Source organism: Ovis canadensis, chromosome 9, assembly GCF_042477335.2.
Source record: "Ovis canadensis isolate MfBH-ARS-UI-01 breed Bighorn chromosome 9, ARS-UI_OviCan_v2, whole genome shotgun sequence".
In the NCBI taxonomy this organism is placed as follows: domain Eukaryota; kingdom Metazoa; phylum Chordata; class Mammalia; order Artiodactyla; family Bovidae; genus Ovis; species Ovis canadensis.
The window spans coordinates 96,346,256-96,370,173 of NC_091253.1; the positions used below are offsets into that span (position 1 = coordinate 96,346,256).

General features: G+C 37.9%; 1 protein-coding gene across 1 annotated transcript in view; it reads left to right on the forward strand.

The window, feature by feature from the left end:
- PIP4P2 (phosphatidylinositol-4,5-bisphosphate 4-phosphatase 2) overlaps positions 1 to 23,918 on the forward strand; it is a 72,411-nt gene that overhangs the window by 42,330 nt on the left and 6,163 nt on the right. The window contains exons 4-5 of the mRNA XM_069600660.1: positions 1,178 to 1,301; positions 11,358 to 11,410. Coding sequence (XP_069456761.1) covers positions 1,178 to 1,301; positions 11,358 to 11,410 — 177 coding nt within the window. The remainder of the gene's footprint in view (positions 1 to 1,177; positions 1,302 to 11,357; positions 11,411 to 23,918) is intronic.

The following is a 23,918-nucleotide window of genomic DNA, read 5'->3' on the forward strand; positions in this document are numbered from 1 at the left end:
GTTCTAAACAGAGTCTTTATCCTCAAAGTAATTATAAGACCTTCAATATTTGTTCTTTGTTAAAGGAGTGATACTGCTTAGTTTGAAATTAATGGTTGCAAGTATTCATAAACCAAAATTCTTGAATGAACAATTCAAGTTATCTTGATGTTATATAACTATTTAATGCACTGTAATAAATCAGTGACTCATTATATTTAACTAAGAATAACTGATTAGTTTGTCTTTGAATCTTTGACATATTTCATCTTAATTTGGGAGTGTTTTAGTAATCATTGTGCACTTTACCACATGTTAATACACTAGTCTTTGCTAAGTATAAGTGAGTGAGTCAAGTTGCTCAGTCGTGTCTGACTCTTTGCGACCCCATGGACTGTGGCCCACCAGGCTCCTCCATCCATGAGATTTTCTAGGCAAGGATACTAGAGTGGGTTGCCATTTCCTTCTCCAGGAGATCTTCCTGACCCAGGGATCGAACCCGGGTCTCCTGTGTTGTAGACAGACGCTTTACCATCTGAGCCACCAGGGAAGTCCTTTGCTAAGTATAATCCACTTAAATAAATTCTATAGTTATTCACCCCTGCCAAATGCCATATGGAGTGCCCAAACAGGAGTATATCAAAACCTTAACTGTATTTTTTCCCTGTGATTTCTGTCATTTTGAATGTTAGTCAGTTAAAACCCTATCTAATGGTAACTGGGGAAAAAGAAAGGAAAGGAGCCTACCATTTTCTTTTCTGTCCAACTCTTATTAAATAGATATTAAGAAGTACCAGCCTACCCAGAAAAATTTGGTTTGACTCAGCACTTTGGTATCTTCACGGCACACATATAAATGTTAATTTAGAATATTTTAACTTCTTTAGTCTTTTATCAAACTCGTTATCTTCCTAGATAGGATAAGATAAGGTAAGATGAGGAATAATTAGATTTGAAATTATATGGAGCAGTTAAATGGTTCCTAAGGTCCAATTCCATCTTATTTTGTTACTTTTAAAATATTGACTATTGCTATTTTCTATGATTTTGGCCCTAAAAGCTGAAACTTAATTCACTTAATTTATAAAGCAAGAGTATCTTATTTTCAATGCTGTATCACATGTTTGGGCCCTATATTGTAGGTTTTGCCCTCTCTCCATTTGTGGGATAATAAGGTTTTCCCTTTTTCTTTCCACAGTAGACGCATAATTAACCTTGGCCCAGTAATGCTTATTTCTGAAGAGCAGCCCGCTCAACCTGCATTGCCAGTCCAACCAGAAGGAACAAGGGTCGTGTGTGGGCACTGTGGAAACACGTTCCTGGTATGTAACAAGACATCTGTCAGAGACATCAGTCTGTTCAATGTAGGTCATGATCACACAGATTTGACCACTGTTTGTAGTCTTATAGTTTGGTCCAAGTGCAAATTGACCAAAGGATTAAAATAAAGACTTTTTTAAAGAAAGATAGTTAATCAGAACTTCAGTTAATAATATACTGCATTATTTGTAAATTGCATATAAGGTGCATCCTCTGACTCATTCATTTGCAAAAAGGGCCTCTCTGGATAGACCAATAATAAACAAGCACCTTGTCCTCTAGGCAGAGCAACTTGGGTATCTTGGCTTAGTGAGCGATTGAATCTACCTCCTACACTCACCTCCTTAGTAGAGCACAGAACGTACAGCCTCATGCAGTGGCCTTGCTTGATTCTAGATTCATGGTTCTAGATTCAAGAAATATTCTTATTATAATTTATCAAAATTTTTCTGATTTTTAAATATGAAACTTGGAGTTAAGGGAATAAACTCAGTTCACTTCAGTTCAGTCTCTCAGTCCAACTCTTTGCAATCCCATGGACTGCAGCATGCCAGGCTTCCCTGTCCATCACCAATGCCCTGAGCTTGCTCAAACTCACGTTCATTGAGTCAGTGATGCAATCTAACTATCTCATCCTCTGTTGTCCCCTTCTCCTCCTGCCTTCAATCTTTCCCAGCATCAGGGTCTTTTCAAATGCATCAGTTCTTCACATTAGGTGCCCAAAGTATTATTGAAGTTTCAGCTTCAGCATCAGTCCCTCCAATGAGCATTCAGTATTGATTTCCTTTAGGATTTACTCGTTGGATCTCCTTGCAGTCCAAGTGACTCTCAAGAGTCTTCTCCAACACCACAGATCAGAAGCATCAATTCTTTGAAACTCAGCTTTCTTTATGATCCAACTCTCACCTCTGTACATGACTAATGGAAAAACCATAGCTTTGACTATATGGACCTTTATTGGTTAAGTAATGTCTCTGCTTTTTAATATGCTAAAGTTTCTCATAGCTTTTCTTCCAAGGAGCAAGTGTCTTTTAATTTCATGGCTGCACTTACCATCTTCAGTGATTTTGGAGCCCAAGAAAATAAAGTCTGTCCTCTTTCCATTGTTTCCAAATCTATTTGCCATGAAGTGACAGGACCAGATGCCATGATCTTCTTTTTTTGAATGTTGAGTTTTAAGCCAGCTTTTTTACCCTCTTCTTTCACCTTCATCAAGAGGCTCTTTAGCTCCTCTTCACTTTCTGCCATAAGGTGGTGTCATCTGCATATCTGAGGTTACCGATATTTCTTCCAGCAATCTTGATTCCAGCTTGTGCTTCATCCAGCCCTGAATTTTGCATGATGTACTATGCATATAAGTTAAATAAGTAGGGTGACAATATACAGCCTTAATGTATTTCTCTCCGCATTTTAAATCAGTCTGTTGTTCCATGTCCAGTTCTAACTATTGCTTCTTGACCTGCATACAGGTTTCATAGGAGGCAGGTAATATGCTCTGGTATTCCCATCTCTTTAATAATTTTGCATAGTTTGTTGTGATCCACACAGTTAAAGACTTTAATGTAGTCAATGAAGCAGAAGTCGATGTTTTTCTGAAATTCTCTTGCTTTTTCTATGATCCAGTGGATGTTGGCAATTTGATCTCTGGTTCCTCTGCCTTTTCTAAATCCAGCTTGAACATCTGTAAATTCTTGGTACATGTACTGTTGAAGCCTGGCTTGGAGAATTTTGAGCATTACTTTACTAGCATGTGAGATGAGTAATTGTGCGGTAGTTTGAGCATTCTTTGGCATTGCCTTTCTTAGGGATTGGAATGAAAACTGATCTCTTCCAGTCCTGTGGCCACTGCTGAGTTTTCCAAATTTGCTGGCATATTGAGTGCAGCACTTTCACAGCATCATCTTTCAGGATTTGAAATAGCTCAACTGGAATTCTATCACCTCCTGTAGCTTTGTTCATAGTGATGCTTCCTAAGGCCTACTTGACTTCATACTCCAAGATGTCTGGCTCTGGTTGAGTGATCACACTATGGTGGTTATCTGGATCATGAAGATATTTTCTGTACAGTTATTCTGTGTATTCTTTCCACTTCTTCTTAATATCTTCTGCTTCTGTTAGGTCCATACCATTTCTGTCCTTTATTGTGCCCATCTTTGCATGAAATGTTGGTATCTCTAATTTTCCTGAAGAGATCTCTAGTCTTTCCCATTCTATTGTTTTCCTCTATTTCTTTGCACTGATCCCTGAAGAAGGCTTTCTTATCTCTCCTTGCTATTCTTTGGAACTCTGCATTCAGATGGGTTTATCTTTCCCTTTCTCCTTTGCCTTTTGCTTCTCTTCTTTTCTCAGCTACTTATAAGGCCTCCTCAGACAGCCATTTAGCCTTTTTGCATTTCTTTTTCTTGGGGATGGTTTTGATCACCACCTTCTGTACAATGTCCCAAACCTCCATCCATAGTTCTTCCTTGGATTATCCAAATCCTTGACATGGATAATCCTTATAAACCACATTATAAGTGAGCTGACTTCAGTTGTTCAAAAATAAATATTGAGTGTGTACCAGACACTGGGTTACATGCTTGGGAAACAGGAAAGTGCAGTCCCTGCCCTCATGGGATTTTCCAATAATAGCAGGAGAAAGACAGTTAAAACAAGAATTATGTGCTGGAAAATCCCATGGACAGAGGAGCCTGGTGGGCTACAGTCCATGGGATCACTAGGAGTCGGACACGACTGAGCGACTTCACTTTCACGTCTCACTTTCATGCATTGGAGAAGGACATGGGGAGCCTGGTGGGCTGCCGTCTATGGGGTCTCACAGAGTCGGACACGACTGAAGCGACTTAGCAGCAGCAGCAGCAGCAGCATTTAGGCTACAGCAGGGAAATACAGAATGTTCTTAGTGTATATATAGAAGCATCTAGGCTAGTTGAAGTGACATTATCTTAAGAGTAATGGAAAGCTAAAGCAGAGATTTATAATTAAAATGTATTTGTGGATGTTATGTATATAATTTATTGCATATGGGCAAGTCTGAAGAAATAAGATATTTAGGCTTTATTATTCAGAAAAATGATGACAGTGGTTATGAATAGCGTAAAGAATTTCAGAGAGAATTAGCCAAATTGATACTAGGATAGATAAGGGAACGAGACAAAAATAAAATTAAACACAACTGTTACAAAGCTTTATATTTAACTTTTGGAATCATCTAGAAATGAACTCTAGAGAATGATCTAAGTTAAGAGGTTAGATAGATGTATATGACATTACTTTATACATTTATGCCTAAAAAATTTGGGGTTTAAATATTTTCCCCTCAGAAGAAAGTCACTAAGTTTTATGTAAGCCAGAAATGAACTTGTAACTTACTTAACATTCAGTGCAAGCACGTGAATCTTATTAGCATAGTAATTATGACTTAAAAATTTTATGTCTTTGGCAGGAAAGGGTGTTTTGGATTAACACCCATGGTATTTAAAGATGATTTCAAAATTTCCTGAAAACAGAGTTTTTTGTGATTAAGAGAACACAGTACATACCTTTAGGGTGGCTATTACCTTTGAGAGTTTCAGACTAATGAGAGATGCTGAGGGTTACAAAGAATAAACTCTCCATTCTCACTTGAGAACTTCACCTCATCATTATTATTATGCCAATACAAGTAATCTTAGGTTCTTTGTAGTAGTCTTTGTCCTTCAAACTTTCATCTAATAGGATAATTCATCGACTTATTCCATACCTTGTTTCAGCCTTGGTTTACAAGGCCCATAAGCAACTGAAACAAGTTACAAAGTCCAGTAGCTTTGAAAAATAAAACATGCAAAATCAAGGAGATGAAAAATAGGGCAGAAATATGATGAAGTCATATATAAGAATATAAGTATGCGTAATATTCAGTCCTGGGCAGTTGTTAAAATTTGACTGAATTTTAGTGGTGTGCTTTCTATAGTTAATTAAAAGAGGAAAACATAATCTATTACAAGATATTTGTGATGTTTTCTGGAAAGTTCACATAGCAACTTTTACTGGAATACTGAGACCTAAGAGAAAATCATTCCCATGGGTTGAAAGTATAATGGACTGTGTCCTCAATGATATTTTTCATTTATAACAAATAATATAATAAGATGTAATATAATATCACTGCCATAATGCTAAAATTATATTTACTAGAAATTCACACAATTCACAGTATTCATTTAACAGCCTGTCTGGAACAGTGCATAGTGTTGAGAAAAGCTAAATTTGTGTTTTCCAAAGCATAGTCATCAGAATGCTCATTTTACAGGATAATAATAAGTATTATGTGAGTAAAGAGTTCCAAGATTATAAGGAATTGCTAGGATAAAAAAATTAAGCAGAATTTTTATAGGTATATTCTTTAGCACTTTTAGTATACAATATGTTAAAATAATAATAATTAAATAATGTTAAACCACTAAATAATAATTATTACAATTTAATTAAACTTAATTTCTTATAAATAATTAAATAATATTAAGATCCAAGAGGAAGTTTTATGTAGTATGTATAAACATATTAAGATGTCGAAACAGTTTTGAGGGGATTATCTCACCAGACTACTGTTTTGGGGGACTTTGTTTAGAAAATAATTTTCCAGAAGAATAAAAGCATTACAGACTAGTTCTCCATGAACATAAAGACGTTTCTTAAGACAACTAACCAGCAGAGAGTTTAATTGCGTCTGTGTGGGATAGTTGTTTTCCGTTACTGATGGAAGGCAGGTCCACGTGCTGGGTAGGGTTGGCATTTCCCAGTGAAATCTAACACAACCTCATCATAGATGAGAGTTCAAACTTTGCCTGGAAGTGGGCCAATATAGTCCCTTCAGACAGGGTCCGGTTTTCTTCTCTCGTTCGTAGGGTTCTATAGTTCGGTTGCTTAGCAGAGTGAAAACAGTGAACACACTTTAAAGTAATGACATGTGTATGCTCAGTTGCTCAGCTGGCCTGACTCTTTGTGACCCCATGGACTGAAGCCTCCCAAGCGCCTCTGTCCATGGAGTTATCCAGGCCAGAATACTGGAGTGGGTTGCCTTTTCCTACTCCAGGGGATCTTGCCAACCCAGAGATCAAATGACCCCAGTTGTGTGTTGTATCCATTAGGAAATCTAGTATACTAGCAGCTGACTGGTTTTTAGTAGTATTACTTTCTTATGTGCCTCTTAAGATCAATTTAAAATATACCTTGATGAAACTAAGTTATCTATTATATATTATAGAATGGTTAGAAATAAGCCAAGTATTGGAAGACCTCTACTAAAAACAATTGGGTTTTAGAGAAGTTGCTTTTAACCCTTCTGATAGAAAAAATTTTCATAATAGCCAAAATATGGAAATAATGCAAATGCCCACAGTAGGAATGGATAAAAAGGATGTGGGGCTTACCAGGTGGTGTTAGTGGTAAAGAGATGCCAGTGCAGGAGATGCAAGAGACGTGGGTTTGATCCCTGGGTCTGGAAGATCCACTGGAGTAGGAAATGGCAAACCCTCCCCAGTATTCTTGCCTGGAAAATTCCATGGACAAAGGAGCCTTGGTGGGCTACCGTCCCCGGGGCCGCAAAGAGTTAGACATGACTGAGTAAGTGAGCACAAACAAAAATACACAATGGAATATTATTCAGCCACAGGAAATGATTTGGAGAAGGGAATGGCAACCCACTCCAGTATCCTTGCCTGAAGAATCCTATGGACAGAGGAGCCTGGCAGGCTATAGTCCTTGGGATACTACAGAGTGACTAACACTACTACAAGAAATGAGGATATTCTGCCATTTATGACAACACAGAGGACCTTGAACACATTTGCTAAACAAGGTAAGTGAGCCAGAGATAGATATCCCTTAATCATAGAGTGGAAAAAAATTGAACCTGTAAAAACAGGAAAATGGTGGGTACCAGAAGATATCAGAAGATGGGAGGTGGGGGATAAGACTCATGGTACGAACTTGTAACAATTAGTAAATAAGTCATGGAGATGTAAATAAAGCACGGTATAATGAACATTGTTGTAGTTCAGTCTCTCAGTTGTATCCAACTCTGTGACCCCATGGAGTGCAGCCACCAGGCTTCCCTGTCCTTCACTATCTCCCCGAGTTTATAATGAATATAGACAGTAATAGTTATAATTATGTAATGGGATAAAGGTCACTACAGTGACAACCATGTTACAATATATAAACGTATCAAAGTAGTAGACTGTACACCTTAAATTTACACAAGGTTACCTGTCAAATTTATCCAATTAAAAACAGGAAAAATTAGATATTTTTTTCTGTTGACACTTCAAGGTTTTGGCAGTAAAATTTTAAGAGTGCAGAGGCTGCATTTTAGATAAGAGAACAGTGGTAAATCCTTTCAAAAGGACAGGTATTTGCATTCATTCAAATAGATTATGACAAAGTTATTTCTAATAATACATGTTTTTTCTAGTCTTAGTTGGCCACATTTAAAATAATTCTTGTAGATAACAACAAAACCAGATATGCTAGGTTCCTGCCTGTATAAGTTACTAATTATACGACAGTCTTGGTTGTTTGTCAGTTATAATCAAATTTATTGTGCATAATCTGTACTAAATGATAAAACCTGACTAATCTCCTGTAGGTTGGTCATCTAAAAATTCTAGAATTTCTTTGCCAATGTATTAGCCTTCAAACTTGAATTTTGAGTTACTCTCTTAGTTCAGTTCAGTCGGTCAGTCATGTCTGACTCTTTGTGACCCCATGGACTGCAGCACGCCAGGCCTCCCTATCCATCACCAATTCCCAGAGTTTACTCAAACTCATGTCCATCGAGTTGGTGATGCCATCCAACCATCTTATCCTCTGTTGTCCCTTTCTCCTCTCACCTTTAACCTTTCCCAGCATCAGGGTCTTTTCAAATGAGTCAGTTCTTTGGATCAGGTGGCCAAAGTATTAGAGTTTCAGCTTCAGCTTTCAGCTTTAAGGGGTTTCATAATTGCTTCCTCAGCCACTTTGCTTCTTTTAACAAAGAAAAACTTAAATTTGTTTTTTATAAATAAAATTTGCAATGACATTACAAGTTCAACAAGGGTTTCCCTTGTGGCTCAGCTGGTGAAGAATCCACCTGCAATGCAGGAGACCTGGATTCGATCCCTGGGTTGGGAAAATCACCTGGAGAAGGGAAAGGCTACCCACTGCAGTATTCCGGCCTAGAGAATTTCTTGAACTGTATAGTCCATGGGATTGCAAAGAGTTGGACATGACTGAGTGACTTTCACTTTCACTACAAGTTCAACAACTGTCTTATAACTAATTACAAATATATAAAAAGTAATTAGTAAGATTTCTATATTCTTCACTTCTTAATGTTCTATGCCAATTTCTATAAAAATCTATGTACGTCTCTATTTAGTGCATTAATTTTAGCATTTTTATTATTAATAATAAGCTTTGAAGTAAATTCGTTACAAAAAGAGTAGTGAAAGAAACAGTTATCGGTGCTTGAAAAAACTGTAGCCTTGGTTTAGCTTTCTCAAATATTGAAAAATAATCATTGTGAAAAGAGTGAACATTCATGTAAAGTTTCATTTCTAGTTTATTTACCTTAGGTCTGTGTATTCCTACTGTGATTGAGAGAGATTATTTCAAAATTACATAACTTTCAGAAAGTTTAAAATTAAAATGAATAAAAAGAAGTCCAAACTCAGATTTATTTGTCTTTTTAGAAGTTAATCATTAAAAAATTTTTTAAAAGTCATGTATCAGATATTTTCTGAACATTATCTTCTATTGTGTGGAAAACATTTGAATATGCGTAACTTATTGAAGCCCCACTATAGCTAGAACTTGAGAGTTATGAAGAAAAAAGAGTGACCCGGAATCATAAACAAAAATTAATATTAATGAAAGAAAGGTTGTTTTGATGTTAAAACTGTTAATGTACTTGAAGGAATTCTATAAAGAAAGTGTACACTTTACAAGAAGATATGTAGAAAAGCAAATGATGGGAGGTAAAAGCAGACAGATTTTTTACCAGATGAGCCACAAGGGAAACCCTTGTTGAACTTGTAATGTCATTGCAAATTTTGTTTATAAATAACAAATTTAAGTTTTTCTTTGTTAAAAGAAGCAAAGTGGCTGAGGAAATACATTTTTGTGGTGAAGAGTTACTTTTTTATTAATTACTTTTTAATTGGAGGATAATTGCTTTGCAATGCTGTGTTGGTTTCTACCATACAACAATGAAAATCACTCATAATTATATGTGTATATATATGTATATATATGCGTGTGAAGTGAAGTGAAGTCACTCAATCGTGTCTGACTCTTTGCGACCCCATGGATTGTAGCCCACCAGGCTCCTCCCTCCACGGGATTCTCCAGGCAAGAGTACTGGTGTGGGTTGCCATTTCCTTCTCCAGGGGATCTTCCTGACCCAGGGATCAAACCTGGGTCTCCCGCATTCCAGGCAGACGCTTTAACCTCCTAGCCACCAGCAATTTGGCCATATATATATGTATCTATATATGTATATATGTATATATATGTATCTATATATGTATCTATACGTGTATCCTTTCCCTCTTGACTGGCATCCTCCATCTATCTCCCCATGCTACATAGCATCTTCCCACTAGCTATCTTGCACATGGTAGTGTATATATGTCAGTGCTAGTAATACTTATTTTAAACTTATATTGCACATCTTTTCAAACACTTTAACCTACTTTTAATGCCAGTAAGCTGTTTCAAGCATCTGGATAACAGTACTGTGGGGAAGGTAGCCCGCTTTATCCCTATATTACAGGGAAGATATAGGTAATAAAGTTGAAGCTATGATTTTTCCAGTAGTCATGTACAGAGATGAGAGTTGGACCATAAAGAAGGCTGAGTGCCAAAGAATTGATGCTTTTGAACTGTGGTGCTGGAGTAGACTCTCAAGAGGCACTTGGACTGCAAGGAGATCCAACCAATCAATCCTAAAGGAGATCAGTCCTGAATATTCATTGGAAGGACTGATGCTGAAGCTGAAACTCCAATACTTTGGCCACCTGATGCAAAGAACTGACTTTTTAGAAAAGACTCTGATGCTGGGAAAGATTAAAGGCAGGAGGAAAAGAGGGCAATACAGGATGAGATAGTTGGATGGCATCATCGACTCAGTGGACGTGAGTCTGAGCAAACTCCAGGAGATAATGAAGGACAGGGAAGCCTGGCATGCTGCAGTCCATGGGATTGCAATGAATGACTGAACAACAACACAGGGAAGAAAACGGAAAGAAAGTTGTTTATAGGAGTGTTGTTGTTTTTTTTTTAACATAGAATAAGTAACTATAAGCAGAAAGCAGTTTCCTCGCATTAATTCTCAGTTCAGCTCAGTGATGTCTAACTCTTTGTGACCCCATGGACTGCAGCACGCCAGGCCTCCCTGTCCATCACCAGCTCCCGGGGTTTACTCAGACTCATGTCCATCGAGTCGCTGATGCCATCCCACCATCTCATCCTCTGTCGTCCCCTTTTCCTCCTGCCTTCACTCTTTCCCAGCATCAGGGTCTTTTCAAATGAGTCAGTTCTTCGCATCAGGTGGCCATTAGTTCTACTTGTATCTAATTTGTTTTATTTACCTTGTGCATTTTCTATATAAATAGAATAATTGTATTTTGGTATTGAGTCTTAATATCCATGTATTTTTAAAAGCTAGTCATTAATAATCAGAGAAGAAACAACGTTGGAGATACATGAAATATATTTTTATTTTCTGGCAATGGACTGAGACATAAAGCTGAGTAAAATGACCCCAATTATGACATGACATTCAGTTTTCATTGTAAAGCAAACCTAGATTGCATCAGAAAATTGGGAAAACCTTGGGAACTGTTTCAGAGGGGAAGTGTAACCTTTATTTTAAGGGAGGGGGAGATGAGTTGGAGGGGGAAGCTCATATAAACATGAAAATGTTGATGGCTTCTGGCGTGACCCCTGAGAACATTTGAACTAAAAGAAACAGCTTATCAGATTGGATAGTTTTCAGTTGTTTTTCTTTTCAACCTCTCTTCTCATTTATTTTACAGTGGATGGAACTGAGGTTCAACACTCTGGCAAAATGCCCACACTGCAAAAAAATGTAAGTTCTGTACCACTGGCAATACTACTGGGAAATATTTGAGAACAATTTAAACAGTTCAGAATTTTCACTGAAGTCAATTTCGATTTTAAGATATAGTTCAGAATGTATGCATGGTTAACATGTTTATGATTTTCAAAACTAAAAAAAAAGACATCTTTGAACTGATTCATATATTCCATTTTTCAATTAAAATGATTGGACTTAACCTATTCTCTAAAGGTAAAGCAATTTCTAAGAAGGTGGACATTACAAAAACTAACTGTAACCTAGTAAGGATTTTCAAATGTTCTAAGTGGCTATAATTTGTTTTAAATAATCTAAAATTTATATTTTTAAAAGTGGGCTATAATCTAGGAGAAAGCCAGATTTCAGGGGGTTAATAATTAGGTCATTGAATGGCAACATTTTTATGATTATTTCTCTCTCTTAACTGTTCAATTTCTCTGTGTTCCTAAATGGTATACGCTGGAAAAAATAACAAAAGGAAATATAAAAATGGGGAAAAAAAATATTTTGATTAAAGACATTTTATGCCATCTGTGTTGAGAGTCCCCAAGTCACCCTAAGGGTTTTTGACATTTTAGGAGAACTAGTAGGAATTCGGAGAAGGCAATGGCACCCCACTCCAGGTCTCTTGCCTGGAAAACCCCATGGATGGAGGAGCCTGGTGGGTTGCAGTCCATGGGGTCGCTAAGAGTCGGACACGACTGAGCGGCTTCACTTTCACTTTTCACTTTCATGCACTGGAGAAGGAAATTGCAACCCCCTCCAGTGTTCTTGCCTGGAGAATCCCAGGGACGGAGGAGCCTGGTGGGCTGCCGTCTATGGGGTCGCACAGAGTCGGACACGACTGAAGTAACTTAGCAGCAGCAGTAGGAATTAGTATACAGTTGTACTCACAGCTTTATGGTGAACACATGCAAAGTAAAATCAGCAAAAGAAAAAAGGTGCATGGAGCAAAGTCTGGAGGAAGCCAGGAGCAAGCTTTCAAGAGTCCTCTCCCAGTGGAGTCACACAGGATTTATTCCTCCATCAGTAAACTGTTACAAAACATGTGAAGTGTTGTGGGGAGCTTCCCCCTTGGCTCAGCAGTAAGAATCTGCCTGCAATGCAGGAGACGTGGGTTGTATCCCTGGGTCGGGAAGATCCCCTGAGGAGGAAATGGTAACCCACTCCAGTATTCTTGCCTGGAAAATTCCATGGACAGAAGAACCTTGTGGGCTGCATACAGTCTGTGAGGTCTTTTAGAGTCGGGCATGCCTAAGCATACACGCGTGTGAAATATTTTTGACAAGAGAAGATTATTGGAGACTCAATGTCCGAGGTATAATTTGAGCTGGTCACATAGGCACCTGTTGCATAGCACATACCACAATTCCATGCTCCCAGAAGGAAAGCAGGCATTCGACATAAACCATAGTTTACTTTGTACAAGCAGTTTAGGCATAGCAAACCACTCATCAGTAAGGGAATAGTTAGAACTATTTTGAAATCTAAGTTCCCAGGAGAACAGCTGGACAGCTATATTAACTGTTTTCTGCATAACATCTATTTTGATAATAAAGTTTCAATTCAAAAACTACTGTTTTCCACTTACATGTGTGGAAAGTAAGCAAAGGAAATGAAACTGGAATGTTTTGGTAATTCAATATTTAAAATGAAAAATATGAACTCATAGTTAAATTTTTGTGATCCTTTGAATGAAGTAAGTAAATACTGTATCTATTTTGAGAGTAAAGCAATTCTAAGAATGGTTTATAGGAGGAAAGAATTTTAAAATGTCTGAGAAGTAGAACATATGTAACAAGATATCTCCTTTTATTTGTGCTATGATTGATTGCTATGATTCCAGCTAAATATAATCCTATGAGAATAACTTTATAGCATATTTCTAGCTTCAAAGGAACAGATATTTCCTTTTTTATTTATTTGTGAAATTAATCATCTGAATGTTTAACTTAGTTGAATCTAAGACAAGTCTGCACATGGTGAAGCAAAGTGGATAACCTCAGATAAGTGCATAGAAAATGGATACTTCAGGGACATACCATATTCATACGTGTGTGAATATGTGTGTGAATAATCCATATTTCTGTATGTTACCTATATTTTCCCAAAAATGAAGACAATTAAATTGCATCCTCACCAGAAGGATTAAGTTAGATTTTAAAAAATCTTTTAGAAAATAAAAAACAGAGACTTCTCATGATTAGCAAATTGTGTGCTAAGCACAGTGATCATGCCTTTGTATGCACATATACTATTTGTAATCTTTGCAAGTCCTGGGTAGCAGGAATTATTATCCTCATTTTATAAATGAGGAGCTGTTAGAAAGAATAATGATTTTGCTCAAGTGACTTGCTTGGTTGGTTTATTTTAGAACAATGGCAATATTTTGCTAATAAGAAAGAAGTATTGAATGTTTAGATATTCTACCACAAGGCTGTGTTCTAGTGTAAGAAGAATTTGTATCTCTTTCTTAAGGAACAATTTGCCTAGAAATTCACTTGAAATAAATCAGCTTAAATGTCATTCTTAGAGGAATGTGTATAGAATTGGAATCACATGCTGAACACGAGAGGACTTAGGACATTCATTACTTATTTGAGGAAAGATCATGTTATCACATGAACACTCACGGGTCATATCTAGATTTCTTTTCTCTTTGAATATTTTTCTTAACAAAATGATGAGTCGTCTATTGAAGTAAGATTCTGAGATTTTTATTTCTTAAATTCAAATAGCAAATATCCTAAAATTATTTTTTTTGTTATAGAAATTACTAAATCATTGTTATGGAACTAGCATTATTTTTATATCTCACAAAACAAGTGGGGGGAGTACCTTCCCCCAGGGCTCCAGAGACCAAGAAACATTTTTTAATGTCACTGTTTCTTATTCCCACAATCACCGAGGCTATAACAGCTAATGGTGAGGTTTCTTTTTCGATTAGACAACTTGTGGCTAATGCTGGACGGGAGTTGTAGTCCTAGCATTCTGAAATGTCAACCTGGACCGTTTTTCCATGAAAATGTTTTAATGGATTTATGATTAGTGACATGATGACTTAATCCATGATAATTACCAATAAATATCATTCCTTCCACATCACTGAGGTACTTTTGTGTGGATCTCTTTCTACCATTTTAAACAAAAGCATTTAAAACCTCTTATTCTCATAAGTTGGGGCTTCTCTGGTGCCTCAGTGGTAAAGAATCTGCCTGCTAGTGCAGGAGACATGGGTTCGATCCCTGATCAGAAATATCCCCTGGAGAAGGAAATGGCAACTCACTCCAGTATTCTTGCCTGGGAAATCCCAGGGATGAAGGAGCCTGGCAGGCTACAGTCTGCAGGATTGCAAAGGGCTCAGAGACGACTTAGCATCTAAACGACAGCAATAAATTCTCATAAATGATCATTTTACTTTTCTGGTTAGTGCTTGCTTTTATAATTATTCACTAATTCAACAGTTCTGTGCTGGGTAGCAACTGCTCAAAATAAAGATACAATCTTGCCTTCAAGGAACTTTGTCTTATGGATATGTGGAAGAGAACAGACAATTATAATAAAGTTGTACGATAAAGTGCTTTGGAAGGTTATACTTAGCATGTTCTGCTCCGAAGAGATCCCAATCCAGACTGGAGGGAAAGGGAATATGAAAGGAAGCTTCCAGAAAAGAGGGATATTAAAGGTGACTGGTGATGCAATATACTTAAGTGAAGAAAGGGGAAGAAGCTACAACCCAGAATACTCTACCCAGCAAGACTGTAGTTCAGATTTGACAGAGAAGTCAAAAGCTTTCCAGACAAGCAAAAGTTAAGAGAATTCAGCACCACTGAACCAGCTTTACAAGTGCTAAAGCAGTTTTTCAAGGCAGGAAACACAAGAGAAGGGAAATACCTATAAAAATAAACCCAAAACAATTAAAATTGTATTCGAATCATACATACTGATAATTAACTTAAATGTAAATGGATTGCATGCACTAATCAAGGGCTTCCCCAGTGGCTCAGTGGAAAAGAATCTGCCTGCAGTGCAGGAGCCATAGAAGTCACTGGTTTGATCCCTGGGCTGGGAGGATCCCCTGGAGGAGAACATGGCAACCCACTCCAGTATTCTTGCCTGGAGAATCTCCATAGACAGAGGAGCCTGGCAGGCTACAGTCCATAGGGTCACAAAGAGTCGGACACGACTGAAGCGACAGCACGCATGCACTAACCAAAAGACCTAGACTGGCTGGGTAGATGAAGACATGTGCATTTATGCCCTTCCGCTTACCACATCACTCTACTTAACCCCCCACATTGTATATAAATATTTTAAAATTTATTTATTTTAATTGGAGGACAATTACTTGGCAACACTGTGGTGTTTTTGAATCAGCCTCGGGTATACATGCGTCCCCCGACCTGGAACCCTGCTTGTAGCTCCCTCCCCACCCCACCCCTTTGGGTTGTCCCAGAGCACCAGTTTTGGGTGCCCTGCTTCATGCATCGAACTTGCACTGGCCACCTGTTTTACATGTGGTAATGTACATGTTTGAGTGCTACTGGGTTAATCATGTTTCCATTATGGCTTGCAACTGTAATTATCTTTTATTTTTTGTTTGGCTATTGATTGTGAAAATGGATAACTATCTTTCACTATAGTGATTATGTAACTATTATTCATTTTAATATGTTGAATTAAATAATGGAATTATATATCACTGTATATATGCATCTAATTATACTTAAGAATTATATATCACAGAAAATAATAGAATTATATATCACTAACTATCATTTAATATAAAAACCTATAATCACTCTTTAAAATCCAGAAGTACACTAGAATTATCTTGGAATTTCCTGAAAAATGCAAATGCCCAGGTATTGCTACTTTTTTGAAAACTCCAAATGTGATTATAATGAGCAAACTAGCTGACATATTGAGTGCAGCACTTTCACAGCATCATGTTTTAGGGTTTGAAATAGTTCCACTGGTATTTCGTCTCCTCTACTAGCTTTGTTTGTAGTGATGCTTTTGAAGGCCTACTTGACTCCACATTCCAGGATGTCTGGCTTTGGCTGAGTGATCACACCATCATGGTTATCTGGGTCATTAAGACCTTTTTTGTACAGTTCTTCTAAGTATTCTTCTTAATCTCTTCTGTTTCTGTCACGTCCACTGTTTCTGTCTTTTATTGTGCCCTTCTTTGCATGAAGTGTTCCCTTGGTATCTCTAATTTTCTTGAAGAAGTCCACAGTCTTTCCCATTCTATTGTTTTTTGTTTCTTTGCATTGCTCCCTTAAGAAGGCTTTCTTATCTCTCCTTGTTCTTCTTTGGAACTCGGCATTCAGATGGGCCTGTCTTTCCTTTTCTCCTGTGCGTTTCACGTCTCTTCTTCTCTCAGTTGTTTGTAAGGCCTCCTCAGCAGCCATTTTGCCTGTTGCATTTCTTTTTCTTGGTGTGGTTTTGATCACAGCCTCCTATACCATGTTATGAACCTCTGTCCATAGTTCATCAGGCACTCTGTCTGTCAGAGCTAATCCCTTGAATGTGTTTGTCACTTCCACTGTATAATCATAAGGGATTTGATTTAGGTTATACTTGAATGGCCTAGTGGTTTTCCCTACTTTCTTCACTTTGTCTGAATTTTGCAATAAGGAGTTCATGATCTGAGCCACAGTCAGCTCCTGGTCTTGTTTTGGCTGACTCTATAGAGCATCTCCATCTTTGGCTGCAAAGAATATAACATAATCAATCTGATTTCAGTACTGACACACAAATGAATATAAATAAAATAGGAAATATGAATATCAGTGGATTGTATTACTGTCAATACATTGGTTATAATATCGTATAAATGTTGCCATTGGGGAAACTGGTTAGAAAACAAATGAGATCTCTCTGTATTGTTTCTTATAACGGCTTTTGAGTCGACATTTGCCTAAAACAAAAAAAATTAATTAACCCAAACAATAAGCAGGCAGGCTTTTAAAAACACAACGAAACTTGTAGAAATTAAAAGTTACAGAAGTGAAAATACAGTAGAACAAGCTAAACAGCAGATCAGATTAATTTGACAGGTGAAGCTGTGGATTGGAAGACAGAATTAAGTAAATTACCTAGAATCCATCAGAGAGAAATATAAAAATAAAATTAAAAGGAATATATGTAAGAACATCTGATATATTTGTAATTTAGGAGGAAAAAGTAGAGAATGGGATAGAGGTATTTTGAAGAGATAATCCCTAAGGATTTTCAGAGATATGATAGATATGATCCCATAGATTCAAAAAGCACAATGAACCCCAAGCAGAATAAATAAATGAGTTATAGTGAAATTTCAGACAACTAAGATAAATAGAGGGTATTAAAAGCAGAGACAGAAAAGGCAGATTTTTAGTGTGAAAAAGATAGCAGTTCTGGCAGCAAGCCTCTCAATAGCAACAAGGGAAGCCAAAAAGTTTAAAAATACTTCAAAGTTCTAAGAGAAATCAACTGTCAAACTGTTGTAGACCTATCTAAACCATCACAGGCTAATGAAGTTTTAAAAAAGATATTGGCAAATGCAGAACTAACTAACCAGTCAGAACTATCTTCCCAACCCAGGGATCAAACCTGGGTCTCCCACATTGCAGGCAGATCCCACCAGCAGTAAAAACCAAAACAGAGTGGTTGCCATCCTGATACCCTCACTAAAGAGACTGATGAGAGGTGAACTCAGGGAAAATATCCTTGAAGACATTTCTGCACTGCAAGAGTAAAGAAAGTATGCGCCAAGAAATGCTAAACATTCGTCAGAAGCACTGACTGTAAAATAGCAAACACAATAACAATGGGACTTCCCGGGAGGTCCAGGGGTTAAGAATCCACCTGCCAGTGGAGAGGATAAAGGTTTGATCCCTGATCTGGGAACGAAGATCCCACGTGAGTGAGTGAGTGAAGTCGCTTAGTCGTGTCGACTCTTTGCGACCCTATGGTCTGTAGCCTGCCAGGCTCCTCTGTCCATGGGATTTTCCAGGCAAGGATACTGGAGTGGGTTGACGTTTAGGCAAATAAGTCCCAGCGCTAACGGTACTGAGCCTGTGCTCTGGAGGCCGTGAGCCCAGCTATTGAGCGCACTCCCGGCTTATGCTGAAGCCCACACGCCCGAGAGACTGTCCTCCAGCGCAGGGGAAGCCAGGCCGTGAGAAGTTTGCACAGCGCAGCCAGAGCGTACATCCGGCTCACTGCGACTAGAGACAGCCTGTGCGCAGCAGCGGAGACCTAGGGCAGCCAAAATGAATAAATTACAAAAACGATAACAGGGGCTTCCCTGGTGGCTCAGTGGGAGAGAATCCACCTGTCAGTTGCAGGAGACGTGGGTTCGATCCCTGGTCGGGGAGAATCCCACCTGCTGTGGAGCAACTAAGCCCATGCACTGTAAGGACTGAAGCCCACATGGCCTGGAGCCCTGCTCTCTTAACAGGCCAGGCCCCCCCAGTGAGAAGCCAGCACCCTGCAGCTGGAGAGTGGCCCCTGCTTGCCACAACTGGAGAAAAAACCCACCCAGCAACAAACACCCAGCACAGCCAAAATATATAAGTAATACAAATCTTCATTTTTATTTAATAAATTTAATTTATTAATTTAATATTTTATTTAATAGATTTAATTTATTAATTCAATAAATTTAAATTATTTCTTAAATAAAAATAGATAAATAATAAAAGTATAAGAAAACAATAACAGAAATACTGTTAATGCTAACAAATTTGGAGAAACAAAAATAGAATTGAACTGACATATTGAAGAACAAAAACACATAACATGGGAATGGAGTATTTGGAGTTAAAGCTTTCTAAGATCCTTGCATTTGCTGGAAAGATAGATTTTTCAAATGATTTTAGTTTTCAAATGGTGTGCATATTAAAATTTAAGTTCCACTGCTAATCAAATAGAAATATACATCATTATGCCAGCAAATTTGGAAAACTCAGCAGTGGCCACAGGACTGGAAAAAGTCAGTTTCCATTCCAATCCCAAAGAAAAGAAATGCCAAAGAATGTTCAAATTACCACACAATTGCACTCATCTCAGACGCTAGTAAAGTAATGCTCAAAATTCTCCAAGCCAGGCTTCAGCAATATGTGAACCGTCAACTTCCAGATGTTCAAGCTGGTTTTAGAAAAGGCAGAGGAACCAGAGATCAAATTGCCAACATCTGCTAGATCATCGAAAAGCAAGAGAGTTCCCCAAAAACATCCATTTCTGCTTTATTGCCTATGCCAAAGCCTTTGACTGTGTGGATCACAATAAACTGTGGAAAATTCTGAAAGAGATGGGAATACCAGACCACCTGACCTGCCTCTTGAGAAACCTGTATGCAGGTCAGGAATCAACAGTTAACTGGACATGGAACAACAGACTGGTTCCAAATAGGAAAAGGAGTACATCACGCTGTATATTGTCACCCTGCTTATTTAACTTCTATGCAGAGTACATCATGAGAAACGCTGGGCTGAAGAAGCACAAGTTGGAATCAAGATTGCCGGGAGAAATCTCAATAACCTCAGATATGCAGATGACACCACCCTTATGGCAGAAAGTGAAGAGGAACTAAAAACCCTCTTGATGAAAGTGAAAGAGGAGAGTGAAAAAGTTGGCTTAAAGCTCAACATTCAGAAAACGAAGATCATGGCATCTGGTCCCATCGCTTCATGGCAAATAGATGCGGAAACAGTGGAAACAGTGTCAGACTTTATTTTGGGGGGGCTCCAAAATCACTGCAGATGGTGACTGCAGCCATGAAATTAAAAGACACTCACTCTTTGGAAGAAAAGTTATGACCAACCTAGATAGCATATTCAAAAGCAGAGATATTACTTTGCCAACAAAGGTCTGTCTAGTCAAGGCTATGGTTTTTCCAGTGGTTATGTATGGATGTGAGAGTTGGACTGTGAAGAAAGCTGAGCACCAAAGAATTGATGCTTTTGAACTGTGGTGTTGGAAAAGACTCTTGCCAGAGTTCCTTGGACTGCAAGGAGGTTCAACCAGTTCATCCTAAAGGAGATCAGTCCTGGGTGTTCATTGGAAGGACTGATGCTAAAGCTGAAACTCCAGTATGTTGGCCACCTCATGCAAAGAGCTGACTCATTTGAGAAGACCTTGATGCTGGGAGGGATTGGGGGCAGGAGGAGAAGGGGACGACAGAGGATGAGATGGCTGGATGGCATCACTGAGTAGATGGACATGAGTTTGAGTAAACTCCGGGAGTTGGTGATGGACAGGGAGGCTTGTCGTGCTGTGATTCATGGGGTCACAAAGAGTCCGACATGACTGAGCGACTGAACTGGAGTAAACTGATACATCATTAAAATTCAAAATAGTAGGTAGCAAATGAAATAAGAGCGTCAGCTGCTGCTGCTGCTGCTAAGTCGCTTCAGTCATGTCCGACTCTGTGCAACCCCATAGATAACAGCCCACCAGGCTCTCCTGTCCCTGGGATTCTCCAGGCAAGAACACTGGAGTGGGGTGCCATTCCCTTCTCCAACGCATGAAAGTGAAGTGAAAGTGAAGTCGCTCTGTGGTGTCCAGCTCTTTGCAAACCCATGGACTGTAGCCCACCAGGCTCCTCTGTCCATGGCATTTTCCAGGCAAGAGTACTGGAATGGGGTGCCATTGCTTTCTCCAAAGAGCATCAGAGTCAATCCAAAAGAAATCTAGAAAAGGGGATGGAGGGCAAAGAAAACAGAGAGTAGAAAACCAAAATAAGAAGAAATAATCAATGTATATTAGTTGTCAGAATATATATAAACTTATTAAACTTGTGAGAAATTATCAGACTAGATTTAAGTACATCTATATGCAATTTGAAGATGAAACATAAAATATGAGAACATGGAATAAAAGTAAAAAGTGAAACTGTGAAACACTAACCAAAAGGAAAGCTATACCAGGCAAACACTAACCAACAGTAAAAGAGCAATAGTAATACTAGGTCAAATAGCAGAGACTGCTGTTCTTTTCTTCCTTACAGTGGAACTGTCAGTCTTAATGGCTGCTCAGCTAGAGACTCCGCTTCCTAACCTCTCTTGCAGATGGTTGTGACCATGTGTTTGTGTTGAGAACCATGGCATATGAACAAAAGTGATGACTACATCTTCCTGGAACTCTATTTAAAGACAAAACCTGCTTGTCCTGCTTTTTACTCCCTTCTTCCAGTTGCTTGGAGAAGGCACCTGCAGCAGGACGTTTGTTACCATGTTGAGTGAGTGGCAGTCATGGAACAGAACTGTTTACTAGCCCTTGGGTGTACATTTACCTTTGAATTCTTATGTGCAAGAGAAATAAAGCTACTGTTTTCTAGATTTCTCTGTTATAGTATTTTAGCATATACCTTAATTGTATCATATGCTTTAGGGTATTATTATCATTATGGTCGCTTCATCGGAAATATAAATTCCAAACTTGTGTGCAACAAGTAATCTAACTTTGATATATGTAGAATAAAAATGAATAATTATAAGAACTATGCTCTTGACAATCAACATAAATGCTGCCAACTGAAAAAAAAAGGCACAGTGTGAGAGTTGGGAGTTAAGTTTTATCAGGGATAGATACTGCTCCAGAGAAGTAGGGAGGAAGGTCAGTATATGTGTGATTTTGGTGAAGGGGGAGTACATGCAATCAAGCACCAATTTTTGCAGAAGATTGCTACTGGTCTTATGAAGTCATTAGTTGCTACTAGTGACTCTTACTACCCCTAGTAGACATAAGAGGAGTTGACATTAGTGCTTTTCTAGAAATGAGGAGCTGCAAGAATTGGGCTCATAAAATCTTCTCCTGAAAAGATCTATCTGAAGACCTGGTCTGCCAGATTTTCTCAGAGAACAAAGTGTCTCATTCCTGAACTCCACCCTGAACTCCTTTCAGGGAGTGTTGAAGGTCAGTAAGCTGCAGCAGCTCATGATTTAATCCCTGCAAAGGTAGCTGGCAAGTGCCAATTTGTAGCTGGCGATGCAAAAAGCAAAATTGTAATACTTTTAGAAGAAAAGGTAGAAAAATATTTTTATGACAGAAGTAGAAAAGAATTTCCTAAAAAAGTACAAACATTAAAGGAAAAGATTGGTAGTTTTGACTATATTAGAAGTACTTTGTATTACATTGGTATCACTGGTAAATACTCATATCAAAATATGTTATTAAAGATGAATTTGTAAAAACAGACTATAAGAAGATATGTATAGGGACTTCCCTGGCAGTCCAGTGGCTAAGACTTCACCTTCCAGTGCAGGGGCTGTGGGTTCAATCACAGGTCAGGGAGCTAAGACCTCACATGCTTCATGGCCAAAAAAACAAAACGCAAAACAGAGCACTATTGTAACAGATTCAATAAAAACTTCAGAAATAGTCCATATTAAAAAATCCTTTAAAAAAAAGATATGTGTGGTATATATAGCTGCATGGAATAGTATGCAGACTGTATAAATATCATCTATGAATTATCTAAATACAGCCCAAGACAAAGAGACAATAGGTATGAACAAGCAATTAATAGAAAAAATCAGTAGTCAACCTGCATATGAGAAGATGTCCAACATCACTACAAATTAGTTATACATTAATACATAATAAATTCACAATGAAATACCATTCACACTCATGAAATTAATACATAACAAATCCGCAATGAAATACCATTCACACTCATGAAATTCTCAAACCTGAGAACATATCAAGTGCTGAAGTGTTAATGAGGATATAGGTAGCACAATGGAAGTCCTCATATAGTGTCAGTGGAGATATAAATTTGGCATTTGTGAAAAGTAAAGATATGTCTACATTACAACCCAGCAATTCTATTCCTAGGTATATGTTTGATAAACTGAGCCACTTTCACTTTCCTGCATATTTACCTAAGGAAACATTGAGAGTGTATTTGAAACAGTCTTGTTATAATAGCAAAAAAAAAAAAATTTTTTTAAGTCCCTGACTGTCCATCAGCAAGAATGAGCAAGCTCCATGTATGTGTGTGTGTGTGTGTGTGTGTGTGTATAATGGAAGATAGTTGTGAAAATGAATGAAGTAAATTTCTGCATGTGAATATGGGAAAGTCATGTAGAGTATCAAGGGGGAAAAAAATAAGTCACAGAAGCAAACAGTTTAACACATGTATGTGTAAAAAGTTTTAACACTTGCAAAACAATATTATGTGTTACATACAGATACCACATTTGTATTAAATGTATAGGAGATTTTATTATCCATGCAATAGGTGTTTTTGGTCATTGCCTTTCCTTGTGATAAGATGGCATTTGGGTTGTAAAGTAGCGGTAAATTATTTCTTTCCTGTAAAGATTTTCCAGAGGTAGAGACTGTTTATGTTGAGTGATGAAAAATGAGCGTGGGCTTTCTAAGCATTAGAAAACTAAAGTGTGTTTCTAAACACACTTTAAACACAAAAGTGTGTTCCTTTGCCTCATAGAAAAGCTGCTACAGTATTCACTTAGAAACTTTTGACTTATTCTAGTAAATT